The sequence below is a fragment of the Semicossyphus pulcher genome, unplaced genomic scaffold, assembly GCF_022749685.1.
Source record: "Semicossyphus pulcher isolate SPU_LCO1_2020_fin unplaced genomic scaffold, fSemPul1.0.p SCAF_25, whole genome shotgun sequence".
Lineage (NCBI taxonomy): Eukaryota > Metazoa > Chordata > Actinopteri > Labriformes > Labridae > Semicossyphus > Semicossyphus pulcher.
The window spans coordinates 7,567,903-7,586,937 of NW_027211699.1; the positions used below are offsets into that span (position 1 = coordinate 7,567,903).

At 42.1% G+C, this 19,035-nt stretch overlaps 1 protein-coding gene across 1 annotated transcript in view; it reads left to right on the plus strand.

Annotated features, from left to right (window-relative positions):
- LOC138604076 (myosin-10-like) overlaps positions 1–19,035 on the plus strand; it is a 65,609-nt gene that overhangs the window by 36,836 nt on the left and 9,738 nt on the right. Inside the window, exons 5-26 of the mRNA XM_069675912.1 lie at positions 1,093–1,195; positions 2,409–2,438; positions 6,395–6,487; positions 7,429–7,492; positions 8,080–8,178; positions 8,617–8,760; positions 9,167–9,262; positions 9,364–9,482; positions 9,602–9,754; positions 9,962–10,135; positions 10,212–10,385; positions 13,609–13,723; positions 16,050–16,243; positions 16,323–16,444; positions 16,735–16,804; positions 17,239–17,399; positions 17,487–17,595; positions 17,688–17,819; positions 17,929–18,135; positions 18,251–18,388; positions 18,510–18,633; positions 18,706–18,877. Of these exons, the coding sequence (XP_069532013.1) occupies positions 1,093–1,195; positions 2,409–2,438; positions 6,395–6,487; positions 7,429–7,492; positions 8,080–8,178; positions 8,617–8,760; positions 9,167–9,262; positions 9,364–9,482; positions 9,602–9,754; positions 9,962–10,135; positions 10,212–10,385; positions 13,609–13,723; positions 16,050–16,243; positions 16,323–16,444; positions 16,735–16,804; positions 17,239–17,399; positions 17,487–17,595; positions 17,688–17,819; positions 17,929–18,135; positions 18,251–18,388; positions 18,510–18,633; positions 18,706–18,877 (2,793 nt within the window). The remainder of the gene's footprint in view (positions 1–1,092; positions 1,196–2,408; positions 2,439–6,394; positions 6,488–7,428; positions 7,493–8,079; positions 8,179–8,616; positions 8,761–9,166; positions 9,263–9,363; positions 9,483–9,601; positions 9,755–9,961; positions 10,136–10,211; positions 10,386–13,608; positions 13,724–16,049; positions 16,244–16,322; positions 16,445–16,734; positions 16,805–17,238; positions 17,400–17,486; positions 17,596–17,687; positions 17,820–17,928; positions 18,136–18,250; positions 18,389–18,509; positions 18,634–18,705; positions 18,878–19,035) is intronic.

Genomic DNA, 19,035 nt, shown 5'->3' on the forward strand with positions numbered 1-19,035 from the left:
TCGCTAGTCTTATGTCAGATGCTACTGTTCCTCTATGCTCTAACTGGGAGCGGCCCGTGACAACTTTTCTCACTTTGGAGCTGTAAAGGTTTTGACCCTTTGACGTGAGACGCTTCAAGATGTGAGGCAGGAAACACAGAGTGTTGGGTCCTGCTTTCTCTGCATGTTCACATCCTGTCTATAAGGAAAAAGGATGAAGTATGGGAAGATTTTTTTTTGCTGTAAAACTATGAAGACTTTAAGCCAAGCTGGGATCATGTGTAGCTAACATGACCTATATGTCTGTGCCTGTATCTCGTGTTCGAGGACTCGCCCATCCAATTGTAGCAACTAAAGCTCTAAGTGCAGCGTCGCTAATAGCCGGCTACACTAAAGCCACCGGTATGTAGCTAGATGTAGTGTTGCTGGTTTCTGTGCTGGTCCTGGTTTCTCTGACTGTGGGAGCTGTGGACGGCCCTGCCTGAACACAGCTATCATTAGAGACGGCCCGAAAGCAGAGCCTGGAAACTCTGGAGACTGTCCCACGGAACCGCAGGGTTCTCCAGTAAAAGAGACGGATGCAGAAAACAACTGATAGTTTCTGCCTCTCTACCTCTCTTCCTCTTCCCTTTGTGCATTCTGTCCCTTTAGGTTCCCAAATCAAACCTAACCACTATAATGATGAGTGAGAGCTGCTTTGGTTTGGGTTTTACACTGTTTTCTCTGTAAACTGTGGTGGGCTTACACAGGTCATTTCCTGTAATTGGCCAAATGTTTCACAACTAGATGCCTGAAATTCATAAGTGCAAAAGAAAAGCTGAAATATTTTTATATTTGAAGTGACAGAAAATAGAGTAAAAACCTGGAGTATATCTTAGAAAGGATCCCTACAGAGTTTTTTGTTTTGAGTAAGATGCCTTATTTTGGCTTTTAACATTGGCCTTTTCAGAGCCACCAGACTCCATTGACAAAAACAGTGTTTTTACCTCGCAGAACATGAGAGTTGCTTGTGTACCGCTGCCCTGATTGGTTATTCATTGTGTTTTTGTGTGTTATATTTTGGATCCAAACTAACCCATTTTAAACACAAACTGTCTGCTGTCTTTCTTTCAGGGGTGAATCAGGCGCCGGCAAGACGGAGAACACGAAGAAAGTCATCCAGTACCTGGCCCATGTTGCCTCCTCGCACAAAGGACGCAAAGACCACAACATTCCCGTGAGAACCCCACTGCCGACATGTTCCCCTCTCTATCCTTACCCACGCATAGGCCTCCAGTTTTTACTATGCTCTCCATCACATCCCTTTTTGAACACCACATGTTTGTTACCTCCACAGATCTGTTACTTAAAGGCATAGTGAGACATTTGGGAATTCATTCCAGGCAGGGTGAGAAGATCAATACCACTCTCGTATCTGTCTGTCAAATACTAAGGATGCACCATATATAATGTCTATACTCAAGTTGCTCGTCTGACTGGGGAAAGTGGGAGCCCTGAAAAATTGTCCGCAGCTCCCTGAGGCTATATCGTGTCGCCATACGATAACCGGAGGGTTCCTGGATTGCACGATATATACCAGGGTCGATAAATTACCGGTTGATATTAGCACATACAAGTTATATTAATTGGGCATAGATGTCGTCCGCAGTGCACCCTTAAAGTCGAGGTGAAATGAAAAATGTCATTTTAATCCTTTTAGATCACACCCCCAGTAACGTTGTGCATCTATTTGACAATATGGGCAAAAAAACCCCCAGAAAATCCATTTCTTCGTATTCTTATATCAAAATCCAATAATTTTTTACAAAACTAAATTTCCCGCGTGTTTACGTAAGTTAGCACCAAACGATTTCAACCAATCAATCTGCAACTTTTAGCCGCAGAGCACCAAGAACGCTCGGTCAGTTAGCTAGCTACTGCGCTGTGGAGAACGTCTGTCCACGCCCACTTCTCAACGATCAAATCAAATCCCTCTAATGATATGTCCCACCTGCACGTCCTGTTTCACTCGGAAATACGTCACGATACGGAAGCTAGATACTCTCGAAACGCCGTTTCATCTTGACTTTAAAACTTTTTTTTTTAACCATCTGCTAGCTGTACTCTCTCTTGAGCACACAGACATAAAAGTGGTACTCATCTTCTCAGCTCATTCTCTGCAAGAAAGTGAAAAGGTGTTTTTCCCAAAATTTCAAACTATTCAATAAATCATTTGTGATGTTTCTGTTTCCTAGAAAAATAATAGTGCATAGCTTAGTAATGATATTGAGCTAGTAATACGTTTGTATTAATCCACAGCTAACCTAATACCTGTAATATAGCCTGACTGGTCTATTCTGCGATAGTGTGTTCTGTTGTTTCCTTTGGCTTGTGTCTGACATAAGCGCTTCAGGTTCTAACACTTCCATTTGTTTATCCATAACAAACAGCCCGAATCTCCCAAAGCATTCAAGCTACAGGCAAGTGTATCTCCCGCTTCCTCTCATCGAGTGTGTTGTCCGTTCTGATGTTGGTGTGAACTTGCATGCCCCTCTGTCTAAATCTCTGCCGCTTCCATAATGATGCTGACGGTCTAGTCCGAGCTTCTCTCTGTGTTCTCTTCTGAGGTATTTGTTTGTGCTGGCTCGGTCCGCTCACGTGATTATTTGAAGCCCAGTGAATCTGCCGTTAAACCGGCCGGCTCATGAAACTTAAACTCTTTGTTTTATCAGTTGGTTTGGGTTTATTGGAAGAGTAAGAGGTTTTATTACCAACACACGTCAATCAAATACAGAAAGAAAAGGTCAAACCTGTCAATGAACCTGTTAAGTGCTGGGAAACTAAGGAAGGACAACTGTCATTACTCTATCTGATTTTTAGCGTTGCTGCCAGACTTTGATTCAAGTCCCATTCAAGGTAATGGAGCAGAAAAGGCAAATTCATCAGTTCATAGCAGAAAAATGCTTCCACAATATACTCAATCACTCTTTATCGTCTCTCTAAACAGGTTGTGACTCTTTCCAATTGCTGGATTAAATTCAAACAAGCCTGTTTCAGTCCAAGATAGCTACTCAACTCAACTTTGTTTATACAAGATAAGATAAGATGAGCTTTTATTGATCCACCACAGGAGAAATTTACTTCGTACAGCAGCTCAAGAAACAGGCAAATTAAAAAAGTACTAAAATAAAATTTGACAAAAAGTACAGGTGCTAATAGCAAACAGCAAAGGAAAGAAAAAAACAGGACAAAAATAATCGTAATAAAACAATACACACTATGTAAACATTAGTCCTTGTCAATAGAGCTGCATGGGATTATTTTTCTGCACAGAAAATTGTACAGCCAAGATAAAAACACACATGATGTGTAGCATGATTATAACCAGAAATTAAATATTGCAGTAGTATTGCACAGTGTAGAAAAGATTATTGCAAAGCATTTATGAACTTTGTATGTAATACAAGAAATATCGGAAGTAGAAAATGTATGCCTTTAATACAAACATGCAGCCCAAAGTGTTTAACATAGACTATAAAAAGAGTCGAATCGATAGAACATCAGAAATCAGTAAATTACAATCAGTAGAAAGTTAAATAAGAACAAATAAACACCAGGGATTAAGCTATCGTAAAAACAAAGATTAAAAAGTCAGACTCAGACTGTAAGATTACTCCAAATTAAAAGCCAGATTATAAAGATTGAGAAGAAGAGAAGGCGTAAAAAAGGAGCAGGCTCTTTAGCCAGTGCTTTTGTGGGACACATTAGAAAGAACATTAAACTCTACATTACGATGCATGACCAAACAGAGCAGACTTTAATGGATCTGATGATAAATGGCTGAACATGAACATGGAAATTGAATAAAACAGATCAGTCACGCACACATGGTAGCTTGTTTTCTATATGCTGCATAACCTGCACAAAAGTCTGGCACCAATGCAGAAGTTTGATGCCATAATAAGCCTTCACTCTTTGTTAGTTTTCCTGCTCGTGTATAGTGTTTTTGTAAAAGATTACCAGTGCTCTATTTTTGGTGTTAAGCAAGAATACATGAACTTCTAAATCAGTGTGAAAGTCAGACCACAGCCGCACTAAACATCTCGCCTCAAATGCCCAGTCTGTCAAATATTCATGCACATTTTCCATTGGTGATGTTCTGTAGATGCATGTATGTAGAGCCCATTCTGCAGCCTTGGCTTTGATCATATTATTATCAACTATGTGATTTTGCTGCTCAGCCAATGACCAAACCCAGGAGATGCTTCTATGATGCCTCACCTGGATTTTCCGATTTTAATCCACAATATTTTGTTCCTATAGCAACAAAAAAAATCTGCTGATATTTTCTGGCTCACCTCTTCTCTGCTTGATTTATCTGGTGGCTATTTTCCTCCCCTCCTCCCAAACCAGGACCTGATGTTTCTGTGTCCTCTGTAAATCTAATAAGTGTTGAGGCACGGGCGAAACCTCGAACCCGCAGCTTTGAGCTCACACAATCCGGCTGAATGCCTCTTTAATGTGCTGCGTTTCAGTAGCTGTGATTCAAGGCCTCAGCGCTCCCCTCCATCCACACTGACCTCCTTAATGCCGCTTTCCCTCTGCGTTGCATTACGGCTGCCTCTGAGCACAGGCCAGAGGAATGTAGAACAAGGGATCGGAGGGGAGGAAAGATGTGGCGGAGGAGAGAGGAGAAAAGGGGGAGATGAAGTGGTGTATAAGAGGTAAACCAGACCAGAGAGGACCAGACTGCGACACGTTTAGGAATGCATACAGCGATGTTTTGAACTTTTTCATGTTATTTTCAGCCTGTAAGATAAAGGAAAAAATGTGAAGGATAGTTACTCCCGACTGCTAGCAGGTAGCAGAGAGTTAGCTGCAATCAGGTATCAGCACATTCAGACAGACAACAAATACATCACAATCCTGTATGAAGAGCTTCACTATACCTGCATATTGTTTTACATCACATATCCATGTGAGGCCGTTAGGAGAGACTAACTGAAACCACATGATACCATAAGATACAATATGCTGTGATATAACATGTCACAGTTTGATATGATGATATATAGTACAATACAATGTGATACAAAATGATACATTATGGTGCGATTAGATACAATGCAGTGTGATACGTGTACGACACAATGCGATGCAATATGATACAACGCAATACGATATAATACAGTAAGATTGTAACAATCTGGATTTTCATCCCAAAGGATTGCACATACACACACACACACATTCTGGTTACACCCATTTCCATAACGCACTCACCGATTTGTCCCCCGCTTGCGCCACCATTCAAACCCACTTCCTTATTTTTCTGGCATACGATACTTTAAGATACGATACGATACGATACAATACTTTAAGATACTTTAAGATACGATATGATACGACACGACACGATACGATACAGTACGATACGATGCGATACTTTAAGATACTTTAAGATACGATATAATACGATACTTTAAGATACAATGCGGTACGATAGATACGATACACTTGGTTGTCCAGAAAGGAATTGTATCTTCGAATGCTGCAAATATTTACTGTCCCCATATTAGTATTTATAGACAAAAAACAATAAAAACAAACACGTACACAGATCACAATCACAAATTACACATATCACATTACACATATTGCAGGATTCCACATAATGCAAGACAATCGTAAGTAACAAGAGATAAGAACACCATGAAGCCACTGCACAACCACGACATCCTCAAGAGTTATTATTTTAAATTTGAGATGAGGTCGGCACAAGTCGTTCTTTAAAATGGTTGAGTTTGTGGAACTCTATAACCACTCCGTCTGTCTCGAGGAGCATCCTGGAGTCAGACGGACAGGTTCTGCTATAGGTGCTATTTCTGCCCCGCAGAGAAGAGACAGACATGTGTTGAGCAACTGGAGGTTTCAGGGTCTGCAGGGAATGTCCCGACCACCTTTCAACCAGGCTCTTCAGATTTGGGAGGAAGCCATCATTACCATGGTGGTGCTGCAGCCTTTGGATATATATACAGTATATCATCACGACCAGAGGAATGCGCCGGCCGGAAGAGGCTCTCGAGTAACCACATACAGTATGGCATGTGTTTAAACACACTCGCTATATTGCCTTTGTGGTTTCACGAGTTCTGCAAACTATTTGGTTGTGTTGGCCCGTTTAACTTGTCGAGCTCCCCCGACAGAAATCACATTCTACTGCAGCTGACCAAAGTAAAGCCAACAGAATGACTGAAAGATTATTTTAGCAACTTTTTCCTCCAGCTGCTCTCGTCCCAAGGTTTGATTTTGCCTCACCAGCTTGTGTGTGTTTTGGCCGACGCAGAAAAATGTGATGACTGGTGATAAAAGCTTCATTAAGTGGTGCCAGGTGTGACAGCTAGCTGGCTTCTTACCTCTCTGTCTCTCTCCACAGGGCGAGCTGGAACGCCAGCTGCTGCAAGCCAACCCGATCCTGGAATCTTTTGGCAACGCAAAGACGGTGAAAAATGACAACTCGTCTCGCTTTGTGAGTCCCTGTTTAAATTATCGCTTGAGTCAAACATGTGTAAAGATTGTATCCAGAAGGGGAAACGGATTTAGGTAAACTTTACATCAGTTCAGGGTTCAGGGGGCTGGAGCCGATCCCAGCTGTCATTGGCTGGTTACACCTGGACTGATAGGCAGTCAATCACAGGGCTGACACACAGAGACAGACCTTTCACGCTCACACTCACACCTACGGGCAATTTTAGAGTCACCAGTGAAGCTAACGAGCGTGCCTTTGGACTGTGGGAGGAAGCCGGAGTACCCGGAGGAAACATACAAACTCCACACAGAAAGGCCCACTGTGTCCGAACTGGGATTCAAAGTAGGAACCTTCTAGCTGCTCACATTTAAAATTCATAGCTCGACTCAGGAAAACTGGGAACTTGGGGAATATAATTGACTTAACTGTCTGAAATAAACAGAATCCACCTACCAGCTCCTTTACAGCTCACCAGACTGCAGGGACGACAAGAAGTCACTGCTCCACACCAAGACACAGTCTGGCCCTATACTCCCCCCCCCCAACCATAAAACCACAATATAATTTTTACACATATTTTTCCCCGATTAAACACGAGTTAAACATTTCTGTGTCTAAGCGTTTGTATGACTCAGTAAAGCATGTGGCCCACAGTAACCACCGCGGCGTCCAGACCTCATGAATCACTCGCTGGCTCAGATGAGAAGCAGCGATGACCAGCAGACAGATTCAGACACACGTTCACTTTCAGGAAACCACAGACATGCCTCGGATTCTTTCTGACCTGTTAACCTGGCTTTTACCTAATATAGTCACGCTGTTCCTGACTGTGCTTTTTTAATCTGGAAAAAAGTGTCTTTTAAAGCGCAGAAGTGACATCATCAGCTTTTTCAATCATCCATGTGAAGTTTCAACATAAATCTGCATCTTGTTTCCTGCAGGGGAAGTTCATCAGAATCAACTTTGACGTCACGGGCTACATCGTCGGGGCCAACATTGAAACTTGTATCCTCATTACCGGGACGGGCTGACGGAGCGAGAGGTCAAAGGATGGTTTCAAACGCAGCAGAGGAGACTTAAAAACAGGGCGCGTTGACTTTCGAGCTGAGAGCGGCTGACAGGCTTAACCACAAGAATGCCGTTCACCGCACAGAAAAGGGGGGTACTCCGCTCTAAAGAAAGCAAGTTTTTTATTGTTTTGTCCGCATTTTTATTCAAGTTTATTTATGCCTGAGGAGGGAAATAACGTGAGGTTTCTTTCTTTGTTGCAACACTGCAACAGAATAAACATTTCATCCCCCAGTTATAACCTGGATTCTTTTACTTTCTTCAATACTTTCCTCAAGTTCTCAAATGAAAATAGGAGTTGCTAAAGTCCCTGAAAATGCATGTAAACCCTGATGTGTTCTTCCCAATGAGCAGATATTTAATAACAGCATTTTTTTCAGATTTTTTAATGTCTAGTTTTGTGTTTCTATAAAGTTAATGCTCTAAAGAAACGTAACATATTTTTAAAACTACAACAGTGACAGTATCAGTTTCCTGGTTTTCATGGTCTCACTTCCTGGTCAGTCCTTAACCGTTCCTCTCAGACCTCCTGGAGAAGTCGAGGGCCATCAGGCAGGCCAAAGACGAGAGGACCTTCCACATTTTCTACCGGCTGCTGGCAGGAGCTGGAGAGCATCTCAGAAGTGAGTGCTCGACCACTAAAGTTGGGGTAAACAAAAGTATCGGAACAGTGACAGTGAGGTTTCTTCAGGCAAGGAAAAGAGCTCAGTATTGTTGGTTTGAATTAGCAGCGACCAACTAATCATGTGTCTTCTTTAGTTGTAGCTTGTTCGGGCACTGTTTCATGATCCAATTCAACTCTTTACAACAGAAGTTACTCAATCCCTCCGTCAATTATCCAGTTTACTCTCTAGACAGAAAGGATGCAAGTGCAACCCATACCTCACTTCAACCAAACCGTCACTTTGAGGGCAAAATCAACACACATCATGCTCCTAATGCATCGTAAAATGCAGCACTGAACATTAAGTAGTAAAAACATACAGAATAATAAATTAAAAGCATAAATATGAGGATAAAATCGAACATAACTTTCTCTCTTCTTTCCTCTGCGTCTCCAGCCGACCTGCTCCTCGAAGGCTTCAACAACTACCGCTTCCTGTCCAACGGTAATCTTCCCATCCCCGGCCAGCAGGACAAGGACAACTTCCAGGAGACGCTGGATGCCATGCACATCATGAGCTTCTCCCACGATGAGATCGTCTGTGAGTAGCACTTCCAGATGTGCCGTGAAACGCACTGCAATCGTATTCTCCTTCGATTTCTATAATTACATCCCTTTGTTTCCTCTTAAACTCTGCCATTACGTAATTCATTAACATCGCAGTGCTTTGTGAACAAACGAGGAGGGTTAGAAGTAACTTTGCAGTTTGAGGACCAAAGGAAAATAGGAACTTGCTAGACCTCATTTATTAGCCAATTTAACAAAAAGTCAGAGGTCAATCTTTGATTTAATATTTTCCTGTAATCTATGGGTCAACCTTGGTTTTTTGTTTGTTTGTTTTTTGCAAAATAATACTGCCTTGTAAGCCTGTTTTAGGTTGTGCATATTATTTATGCATGACAGAGTAATATCAAATGATCAATAAAGTGTTGTCTTATCGTTGCCAGGCATGTTGAAGGTGGTCTCTGCTGTGCTGCAGTTTGGCAACATCATCTTTAAGAAGGAGAGAAACACGGATCAGGCCTCCATGCCTGAGAACACAGGTAAACACGGGACGTCCAGTGTGTCCAACACAAACAATAAATGACTCACATGATGATCAAACTCACACTTCCTGCCCTCACTCTCTCTCACTCTCTCCCAGTGGCACAGAAGCTCTGCCACCTGCTTGGAATGAACGTCATGGAGTTCACCAGAGCCATCCTCACCCCGAGGATCAAAGTGGGACGAGACTACGTACAGAAGGCACAGACCAAAGAACAGGTATCATCCATTAGTGCTGTGTTACACAACATAAAATGAGGCTCAATGGGTTATGTATTAATGATGGAGTATAACAGTGTACATATACTGTATATAATAGTGTCTTTGTGTTTCCTCAGGCGGACTTTGCCGTTGAAGCCCTGGCGAAGGCGACGTATGAGCGGCTGTTCCGCTGGCTGGTCCACCGCATCAACAAAGCTCTGGACAGGACCAAACGACAGGGGGCGTCTTTCATCGGCATCCTGGACATCGCTGGGTTTGAGATCTTTGAGGTGAGGACTGCGGTGCTTTAATACCAACAAACTCTAGTTTTTTACTTTACACATTTATCAAACTCAATCCAGAGGTTTACGGTCTTTTAATATTTATTAAGTTTTGGAAGATGAAGGAATAAAAAACATCTTAACAAAACGATGAGGAAGAACACCCGTCACCACTAAACTAAAACCCTTTCACTTCTGCTCTATGCGTCCTTTCAGCTGAACTCCTTCGAGCAGCTGTGCATCAACTACACCAACGAGAAGCTGCAGCAGCTCTTCAACCACACCATGTTCATCCTGGAGCAGGAGGAGTACCAGAGGGAGGGCATCGAGTGGAGCTTCATCGACTTCGGCCTGGACCTGCAGCCCTGCATCGACCTCATCGAGAGGCCGGTCAGTGTCTCTGTCTGTGTGTGTGACTGTGTGTGTCTGCTCATAAATATGTGTTACATGTGATCTGTCTCCGCAGACGAACCCTCCTGGTATCCTTGCTCTGCTGGATGAGGAGTGCTGGTTTCCCAAGGCCACAGACAGGACCTTCATAGACAAGGTGCTGCAGGAGCAGGGCACACACACCAAGTTTCAGAAGCCGCGTCAGCTCAAGGACAAAGCTGACTTCTGCATCATTCACTACGCAGGCCGGGTACGTGTCCTCTTACCATTTACTTCCTTTTAACAAGTTCAGAAACAATCATAAATGTCTTTTGGGCCAATTTGTGAATGTCAGCATTCTTCAACGTCTCTATATAATTCCCATTAATAGGAATAAATAAATTAATACTCTTTGTATTTATTAGAGAAATGTTACAGGCTATAGCTCTGTGAAAAGTGCTATACCAAATACACTTATTATTATATTATAACATGGAGTGTTGCTGATCAAATGAGAAAGAATGGAAACACAGAAAGAAATAACAATGAAGAGTTAACTAAAACATGAATAAATAGAAATGATAAAAGTTAAATTAAATTAAAAAATAGTAAATAAAAATTCATTATCGAGTACATAAAATGATATAAAATAAATACGTAAATAAAATAAAAATAATATAAAATAAATACGTAAATGAAATAAAAATAATATAAAATAAATACGTAAATAAAATAAAAACAGATTAAAAAATATAGAAAAAAATAATGTAAAATAAATGCGTAAATAAAATAAAAATAATATAAAATAAATACGTAAATAAAATTAAAACAGATAAAAAAATAAATAAAAAAAATTATGTAAAATACGTAAATATAATAAAATAATTATGAAATAAATGTGTAAAAAAATGAAAATAATATGAAATAAGTACTTAAAATTAAAATAAATATGTAAATATAAATAACAAATAAAATACAAATAATAAAAACAATTAATTTAAATTATATACATATAAATAAATAATACTTAAAATGTGCAAATATAATATGAAGAATAATATCAAATATTTTAACATTTAAAGAATGATTTTAAAAAATTAATTAGTAAATAAAATAAAACTGGCAGGGTATGTTTCAGACTCATTAAGGTGTCATGCATTCTTACTGCTCCTTGTGAATGGACATGATGTTTAACTATGCTACTCCTCTTAACAGACAGCTCTATAAGAAATATAAAACCATTATTCACGTCCTGTTTTGTTCTCCTTATGCAACGCCTCTGTTGTAGCCTGTTTTAAAGCCTCTCTAGCAGGCACACTCGTTGCTCCTCCGCTGGCGCAGTTAACCAGGTCATTGCCTGAAAACAATAGTGCAGTTGTTGTGCTGCTGCTGTAGGAAACCCACATCTGGTTCACATTGGTGTAAGATCGACTTTTTGGTGCCTGGCGGTTACATAACAGAGGATTTCAACTTTCACCTCCGTGCGGTGGTCTGCCATCTGTAACGAGAAAACGATACACCGCAGCATTCCTGAGAGGAGGCGTGAAAGCTGATCTCATCCCCTGAGAGATGCTTTAATTAGGTTTACCTGTCTCTTTTTCCTCTCTGGAACATTTGTGCATGAAGAGCAGCAGAACTGGACACGAGTCAAACAGGTGAAAACCTCATGTTCATCCTGAATTCCTCATTAGAGCCAGGGATATATTTGAACTTCATCAAACTAACCCTGCATGATGGACGGACGCTGGAGGAGAGAAGAGCAGAAATTGTGGGTTTGCTTTTCCAGGATTCTGATGAAATCCGTGTGGAGATCTTGCAATCCTCATCTCAAGTTTCCGACTGTCAATTGCTTATTATGTTTCGCTTTAATCCAACATCCTCCATAGTAAGTTTGGAAAGCACATACTTGAACATCCTCATGTTACTAATCCCCTCAGCACAGAAACACACAGTCAGATCTGACTGTCAGTCAAATATGTTCTATAAAGTCTTTTAAGTTCAAGTGCCAGATGGTTGAGTTACAACCCAACACAGCTTCTTATTATGTCAGTGTTGTGTATCAGGCCGTGCGCTCATTGTGTTGCATGGAGCACATCTGGAACTGCCTGTTAGATTAAACAACTGCAGGGTATCTGGAAACACTGTCGGAGCCAAATATCAGTCAGTCAAGACGTACGATGGACGGATGAAGCACCAGAGCAGCAGCAGTTCATCACAGTCCTCTCATATTCTATATTTAAAGCATCTCTTCTTTTACACTGTTAACATGAGGATAATGAAGGAACAATGACTGGATGACACGTGAAGGAAATCTGCTTCTTTGCTGTCAGGATGCCGAACGTTGCGCAACCGAATCATAAGAAGTGTTTTTCTTGGTGTTCTTATTTTAGTAATGTATCTTTTATTTAAGTAGAGCATTTAAAAATAACAGGAGAACGGGGCGCTGGTTTAGCTCAGCTGGTAGAGCAGGTGCCCCATACACAGAGGTAAAGTCCTCACTGCATCAGCCGCAGGTTTCACCCCCCCCTCTCTCTCTCTCTTCCCCACATCTTCACTGTCCTAATCAATAAAGGCAAACAACAGGAGTTGACCCAAAGTGTTTTACAGTCGATGCCGGCAGTTTAGAGTCTGCCTCAGAGCAGGTATACATGATTAAAGGAGTAGTGCAATAAAGAGCCTTTAATCATAGCGTAAGAAAGATAGTCAGTAAACAACTATAATTAGAAACAGTGTAAGAAGATGGAAAGAAGGGAGAGATAAATAAGCAGCAACAGAGAACGATCAGACTGATTTGAAAGCGAGGGAAAACATGTGGGTCTTTAAATCAGATTTAAAACCGTTGAAAGGACTTCATGTGAAATGAGACACTATTGGCAGAGACGTTTTAAGGAGCTAATCCTTTTAAAGCTTTAAAAAACAAATAGTCAGATCTATTTCACTGGTTTGTGTTTCCTTGTGTCTGACCCAAACCACGCTGATACAGGTCCCAGGTTCTAATGAGGTCAGACTGAAGTACTCCTTTGTTCACCACTCTGCTACTCGGGAACAGAACGCTGCAGGAGCATGATTTGTCAACAGAGCTGTCAATCATGAGGTCCAAATCAAACAACTAATTTAAAGTGTCAGAAAAATGAACACTTGGACATAAATCAGCATAAGAACTAACTATAATGACAGAAACAATGTTTGACGTGTATTTAGATTTTAAAGTTTGACTCATGTCCCATCTGTTAACATGGAGGAGGCGGGACTTATGACCTTATGACTGCAGCCAGTCAGCAGGGGGCAATGGAGAGGGTTTGCCTTCACTTTTAGGCAGCTGTCATGTCGTCCATCTTTTTATACAGTCTGTGATCTATCTATTGTAGTCAGTACAGATCTTCTAACAGGAATGATGTGTTGTCTTTGCTTCCTGAGCCTGAATGTGTTTGATCTTTTAGATAAACACAGTTGAACCTTTTGACGTCTAAAACACGCTCACCGTGTTCCCTCAGGTGGACTACAAAGCTGACGAATGGCTCATGAAGAACATGGATCCACTCAACGACAACGTGGCCACGCTGCTGCACCAGTCCACTGACAAGTTTGTGGCCGAGCTCTGGAAAGACGGTGAGTCAACTTAAATTAATTATTAAGAAGACTGAATTACAGTTTTATCTGTAAGAAGACTGAATTTATTGTTCAGCTGTAATAACCCAACACAAGCTCTAAATAACGATGCACATATTGTATTATAACAGTGCATGAACTGACATTAACTCTTCAGTCGTCTCTTTTAACAGCTAATCAGCTCTTCTGAAACCTTGTGGATGTTTGTGGGCGTGTGAGTGACGGGCGTTTGCGTCTGCATGCACACTGTTTTCCTCTCTCACTCTCCTGTCTTCTCTTCCTGTCTGTGTCTCTGCTGCTGTAGACATTCAGACGTTTCAGAGAGCCTCTTTCTATGACAATGTGTCTGGGCTCCATGAAGCTCCAGGTGAATGATAGTAACCCTTAACCTTTGTGTACGGCTGCCTTCTCCCCATCCTCTGTGCTGGAGGTCTCATTAGTTTCCTGTCCTGTCCTGGCTGCATCTTAAAGCTCCCCTCTGGCTTTGCATGGCTGAACTCCTGTTGTACTTTCTGACACTAAAATAAGTCATTCCTTCATGAATGCCACAGTAAAAACTCCAAAGACCATTGCTTGAATGTAACCAGGTAAAGAACAAAATTAAAGTTTTGTTTTCTGGTACAAAGTGAATTCAAACAACAGGAAACAGCTTGAAATTAATGTACGATAAAAAGCTCGTCTAACTCGCTGCTCTTGTGGATGCATTTTGACGGGCACAATATGGAAACTGCTGTTGCTTTAAAAGGGCTCACCCCACCTAAAAATAACAAATGTTCTTTATCCAACCAAAAGATATTTAGTCTATGCAAAGCTGCAGTCAGGTGATATATAATATATCCCAGTGATTAAACAGTCTCTTCACACAGAGCGCGTGCGTCTAAGAAAACAGCAGATGGGAAGAAAAAGAAGCGTCCAAATTAAATAGTTTAAAGCTCCTGTGAGGAGTTTTTAGCTGGTTATGAAACGGACTGAAATTCATACTGATGACTTTATATGACCTACAAAAGCAACCGAGACCCTCAGAGACGAGACTGATTATGTCTATAGAGTTATTTTTAATGTCTGTAACCACTGTCGGGGGGTAGGTGTCAGAACAGGCCATTAACTTTGTGCTCCCAAATCAGCCTTTTTACTATATTTCCCACAGAAAAGATTCACAGCAACTGATATGTTTGTTAAAAAAAAAGAGCAGGGGTGGGCAACCCTGCTCCTGGAGGGCTACCTTCCTGCATGTTTTAGGTTTCTCCACACTCTAACACACCTGATTTGAATGATCTGCTCGTTATCAACCAACTGAAGCGTTTCAGGGGATTGGTAACGAGCGAAACATTTGAATCAGGTGTGTTAGAGTGCGGAGAAACCTAAAACATGCAGGAAGGTAGCCCTCCAGGAACAGGGGGTTGGCCACCCCTGGATAAGAGGTACCACTTTGTCCACAGGGGGCGCCAAAATCAACACAAACTGAAAGTTCCTCACAGGAGCTTTAAGTGGGTCCAGAATTAATTGACGTTCATGTGTTATTAGTGCTATTAAATAAATTATATGTGCTGAATGTATTAAATACATGAGGAACCCTTACAGCAGATATCTGATCCATGTGTGTGACGTTCATCTTATTTAGTAAGTAAGCTGGGAGATGGAGGGCTGCTTCGCATAATTAATTGTGTCCTTGATTTAGGCGCACGTTGTCTAGTTAAATTCAATCAAAATAATTATATACATTTTAAATTTTGGTTGTTTTGCAACAAAAGTACACAACTCTAAAATGTACTTAACTGTTTAGTAGCTCTTTTTTACTTAAGCAATTGTGAGAAAACTTTTAACATTCCTCATAATGTTAAGATCTGTACTATTGTGACCTTTTGACCTTTATATCTGGAGAATTTGTTCTCATGTCATATATAATGAAACACATTTGGTGATAACATTCCAAGAAATTCTGCCATGTGTAACAGGAAGGAAATAAGTGCACTGAATAATCCTTCTGATTACTTTTATTTAACAGGTGTTCTTTAGATTTAATCCAGTGCTTGATACGAACTAGCCCAATGACCTCACAGCTCCAGCAATGTTCTCATGTACGTTAAAAAAACGAGTTTATTTTTGTGTCTTAGGTAGATATCGCTGTAGCATGATATTCGAATGATGGATTGTTCAGCAGGAGGGGGTGTAAGAGAAAGCATCATCGTCTGTCTTCATGCTTTCTTAAAAAACTAGAAAAGAGCAAATCCTACTCGATTGAACACTTTTCCTGATGAACATCCACAATGGATTTAAACATTGCCTGCATTATTAACACAGTCATCGTCCTCTCTCTCCTCATCAGTGGACAGAATCGTGGGTCTGGACCAGGTCGCGGGCATGAACGAGACGGCGTTCGGCGCCGCCTACAAGACCAAGAAGGGCATGTTCCGCACGGTGGGACAGCTGTACAAGGAGCAGCTATCTAAGCTGATGGCAACTCTGAGGAACACCAACCCCAACTTTGTGCGCTGCATCATCCCCAACCACGAGAAGAGGGTGAGTATGAAGGCGGTCTACAACTGAGGACGGACAATATAGTGTTCATTTCGATCATTAACTGAAACACCTCCTGCAGGCGGGTAAACTGGACCCCCACCTGGTTCTGGACCAGCTGAGGTGTAACGGGGTGCTGGAGGGGATCCGTATCTGCAGACAGGGCTTCCCCAACCGCATCGTGTTCCAGGAGTTCAGACAGAGGTAGAGTTGTCAACGACTTAACTAGTGTGGTGTAAAACACAATCATATACCTTTTTATTACAGAGTACATCACTGTTGTGATTATATAAAAGCAACTGTTGGATATTTATGTGCATCAAAGTGAGTTTTAACATCTGACATTGATTTGAGGACACTCGGTCACATGACATGGAAGCTATTAAAAGAAAAGGGCCACCTGTTTCTCTCCCTGTTTCACATGAACCTGTATGAAGCTGGACTTTAACTCTTCCTCCTCGTGACGCTCCTCTCTCTCTCTGCTCCGTGTGCAGGTATGAGATCCTCACTCCTAACGCCATTCCCAAGGGCTTCATGGACGGCAAGCAGGCCTGTGAGAGGATGGTGAGCACTCGGGCGTCGTGCTTTCTTGGAGCACAAAGGCTCTTATTTCTTTTTATGTCTACGATAGGCAAATGTTTATTCTACGTTATTAAGACAGAAATCTTAAAAAATAGACATTTCTACTTCTGTGACCTCCAACAGATCGTCTCCTTCTCCCCTTTAAAGTTTTGTTTATTTGTTTCATACAAAAATACAAAACGTGTGTGCATGGTAGACATGGAAAACCATACCATAAAGACATAGACAAGGTAATATGAGCATACATCACCCAAGCAGCCTTGATATCAGTGTTTAAAAACCTCCACTGATAAAGTGCAGAATTTTAGCTTCAAATAAATGAAGAAAAAGCTTTTCCATTCCCGTGATATGAACAACGGTTACTTAGACAACGACACAGAGGTCTTGATTAAATCGTCTCTGCCTGTCGTTTGTAGATTAAAGCCCTGGAGCTGGACGGGAACCTGTTCCGCATCGGTCAGAGCAAGATCTTCTTCAGGGCCGGAGTCCTGGCTCACCTGGAGGAGGAGAGGGACCTGAAGATCACCGACATCATCATCTACTTCCAGGCCGTCTGTCGGGGATATCTGGCACGCAAGTAAGGGACGCTCTGCATTCCAGATCCAACGCCAATGTTGTTTCTGTATATTTGATCGCTGTTGTCTCTCTAAATCTTCTGTCTCAGGGCCTTTGCCAAGAAGCAGCAGCAGCTCAGCGCTCTGAAGGTCCTGCAGAGGAACTGTGCCGCCTACCTGAAGCTGCGTCACTGGCAGTGGTGGAGACTCTTCACAAAGGTGTGTGCTTTTTGTGTATTCATGGTATCACGCGTGTTTGTGCAGCAGACTCCATGTGTTCTAGTAACTGTCCGTCTCCTCTGTCCGCGCAGGTGAAGCCTCTGCTGCAGGTGACGAGGCAGGAGGAGGAGATGCAGGCGAAGGATGAGGAGCTGGTGAAGGTGAAGGAGAAGCAGACCAAGGTGGAGGGAGAGCTGGTGGAGATGGAGCGGAAACACCAGCAGGTCAGTTGAAGCAACAGCAACGCTCTGCAGCATCAGGACCAAATTCTAACTAACTACATTAAATGTTTAAGGATGTTTTATTGAAAGTTTTAACGCTACTGATTCGCAGTTGATGGAGGAGAAGAACATCCTGGCAGAGCAGCTGCAGGCAGAGACGGAGCTGTTCGCAGAGGCGGAGGAGATGAGAGCTCGCCTGGCGTCCAAAAAGCAGGAGCTGGAGGAGATCCTTCACGACCTGGAGTCCAGGCTGGAGGAGGAAGAGGAGAGGACCCAGGGCATGCAGAACGAGAAGAAGAAGATGCAGTCCCACATCACGGTGAGCAATTACTCACACAACACTGAAGTACAGGCTTACTCTTGGGAATAGATGTAAAAAATATTGCTTATTCTAATTACTGAGATAACAAAAATTATGTTTATTCTGTGTGTAGGACCTGGAGGAACAGCTGGATGAGGAGGAGGCGGGCAGGCAGAAGCTGCAGCTGGAGAAAGTGACCGCTGAGGCCAAAATGAAGAAATTTGAAGAGGACATTTTGCTGCTAGAAGACCAGAACTCCAAGTTCCACAAGGTGAGAGAGAAAAAGATGTGAAGGTCTGAGTGTGCAGGATGGACGGAGGTATTGTGTTGTGAAGGTTTGTTTCCCTAAGAAGCCGTTACATCATCAGCCTGCCTGTGTCTCTGTCCTTTAGGAGAAGAAGCTGATGGAGGACCGAATCAATGAGATGACCTCCATGCTCGCTGAAGAGGAAGAGAAGGCCAAGAACCTGGGCAAGGTCAAGAACAAGCAGGAGATGATGATGGTCGACCTGGAGGGTAAGGGAGGAAACTCGAGTACAGAATGTACAGAAGGAAAAGAACATTTATTGACTCTCTTTTCTTACTCAGAGAGGCTAAAGAAGGAGGAGAAGACCCGTCAGGAGCTGGAGAAGGCGAAGAGGAAGCTGGACGGGGAGACGACCGACTTTCAGGACCAGATCGGCGAGCTGCAGGCTCAGATAGAGGAGCTGAAGGTCCAGATGGGCAAGAAGGAGGACGAGCAGCAGATGATGCAGGCCAGGTATGAGACTGTGGTCTTCAATAACTGAGACAAACAGAGTAAAAACAGGAAACAGCAAGACAAGAGCTGTAGAAAGCTGGAGAGTATAGAGGTGTAAGAGTGAAAGCAATAATCACATAAAAGCTGAAGAAGTGATTTAAACGCCGTCACTGCTTCAG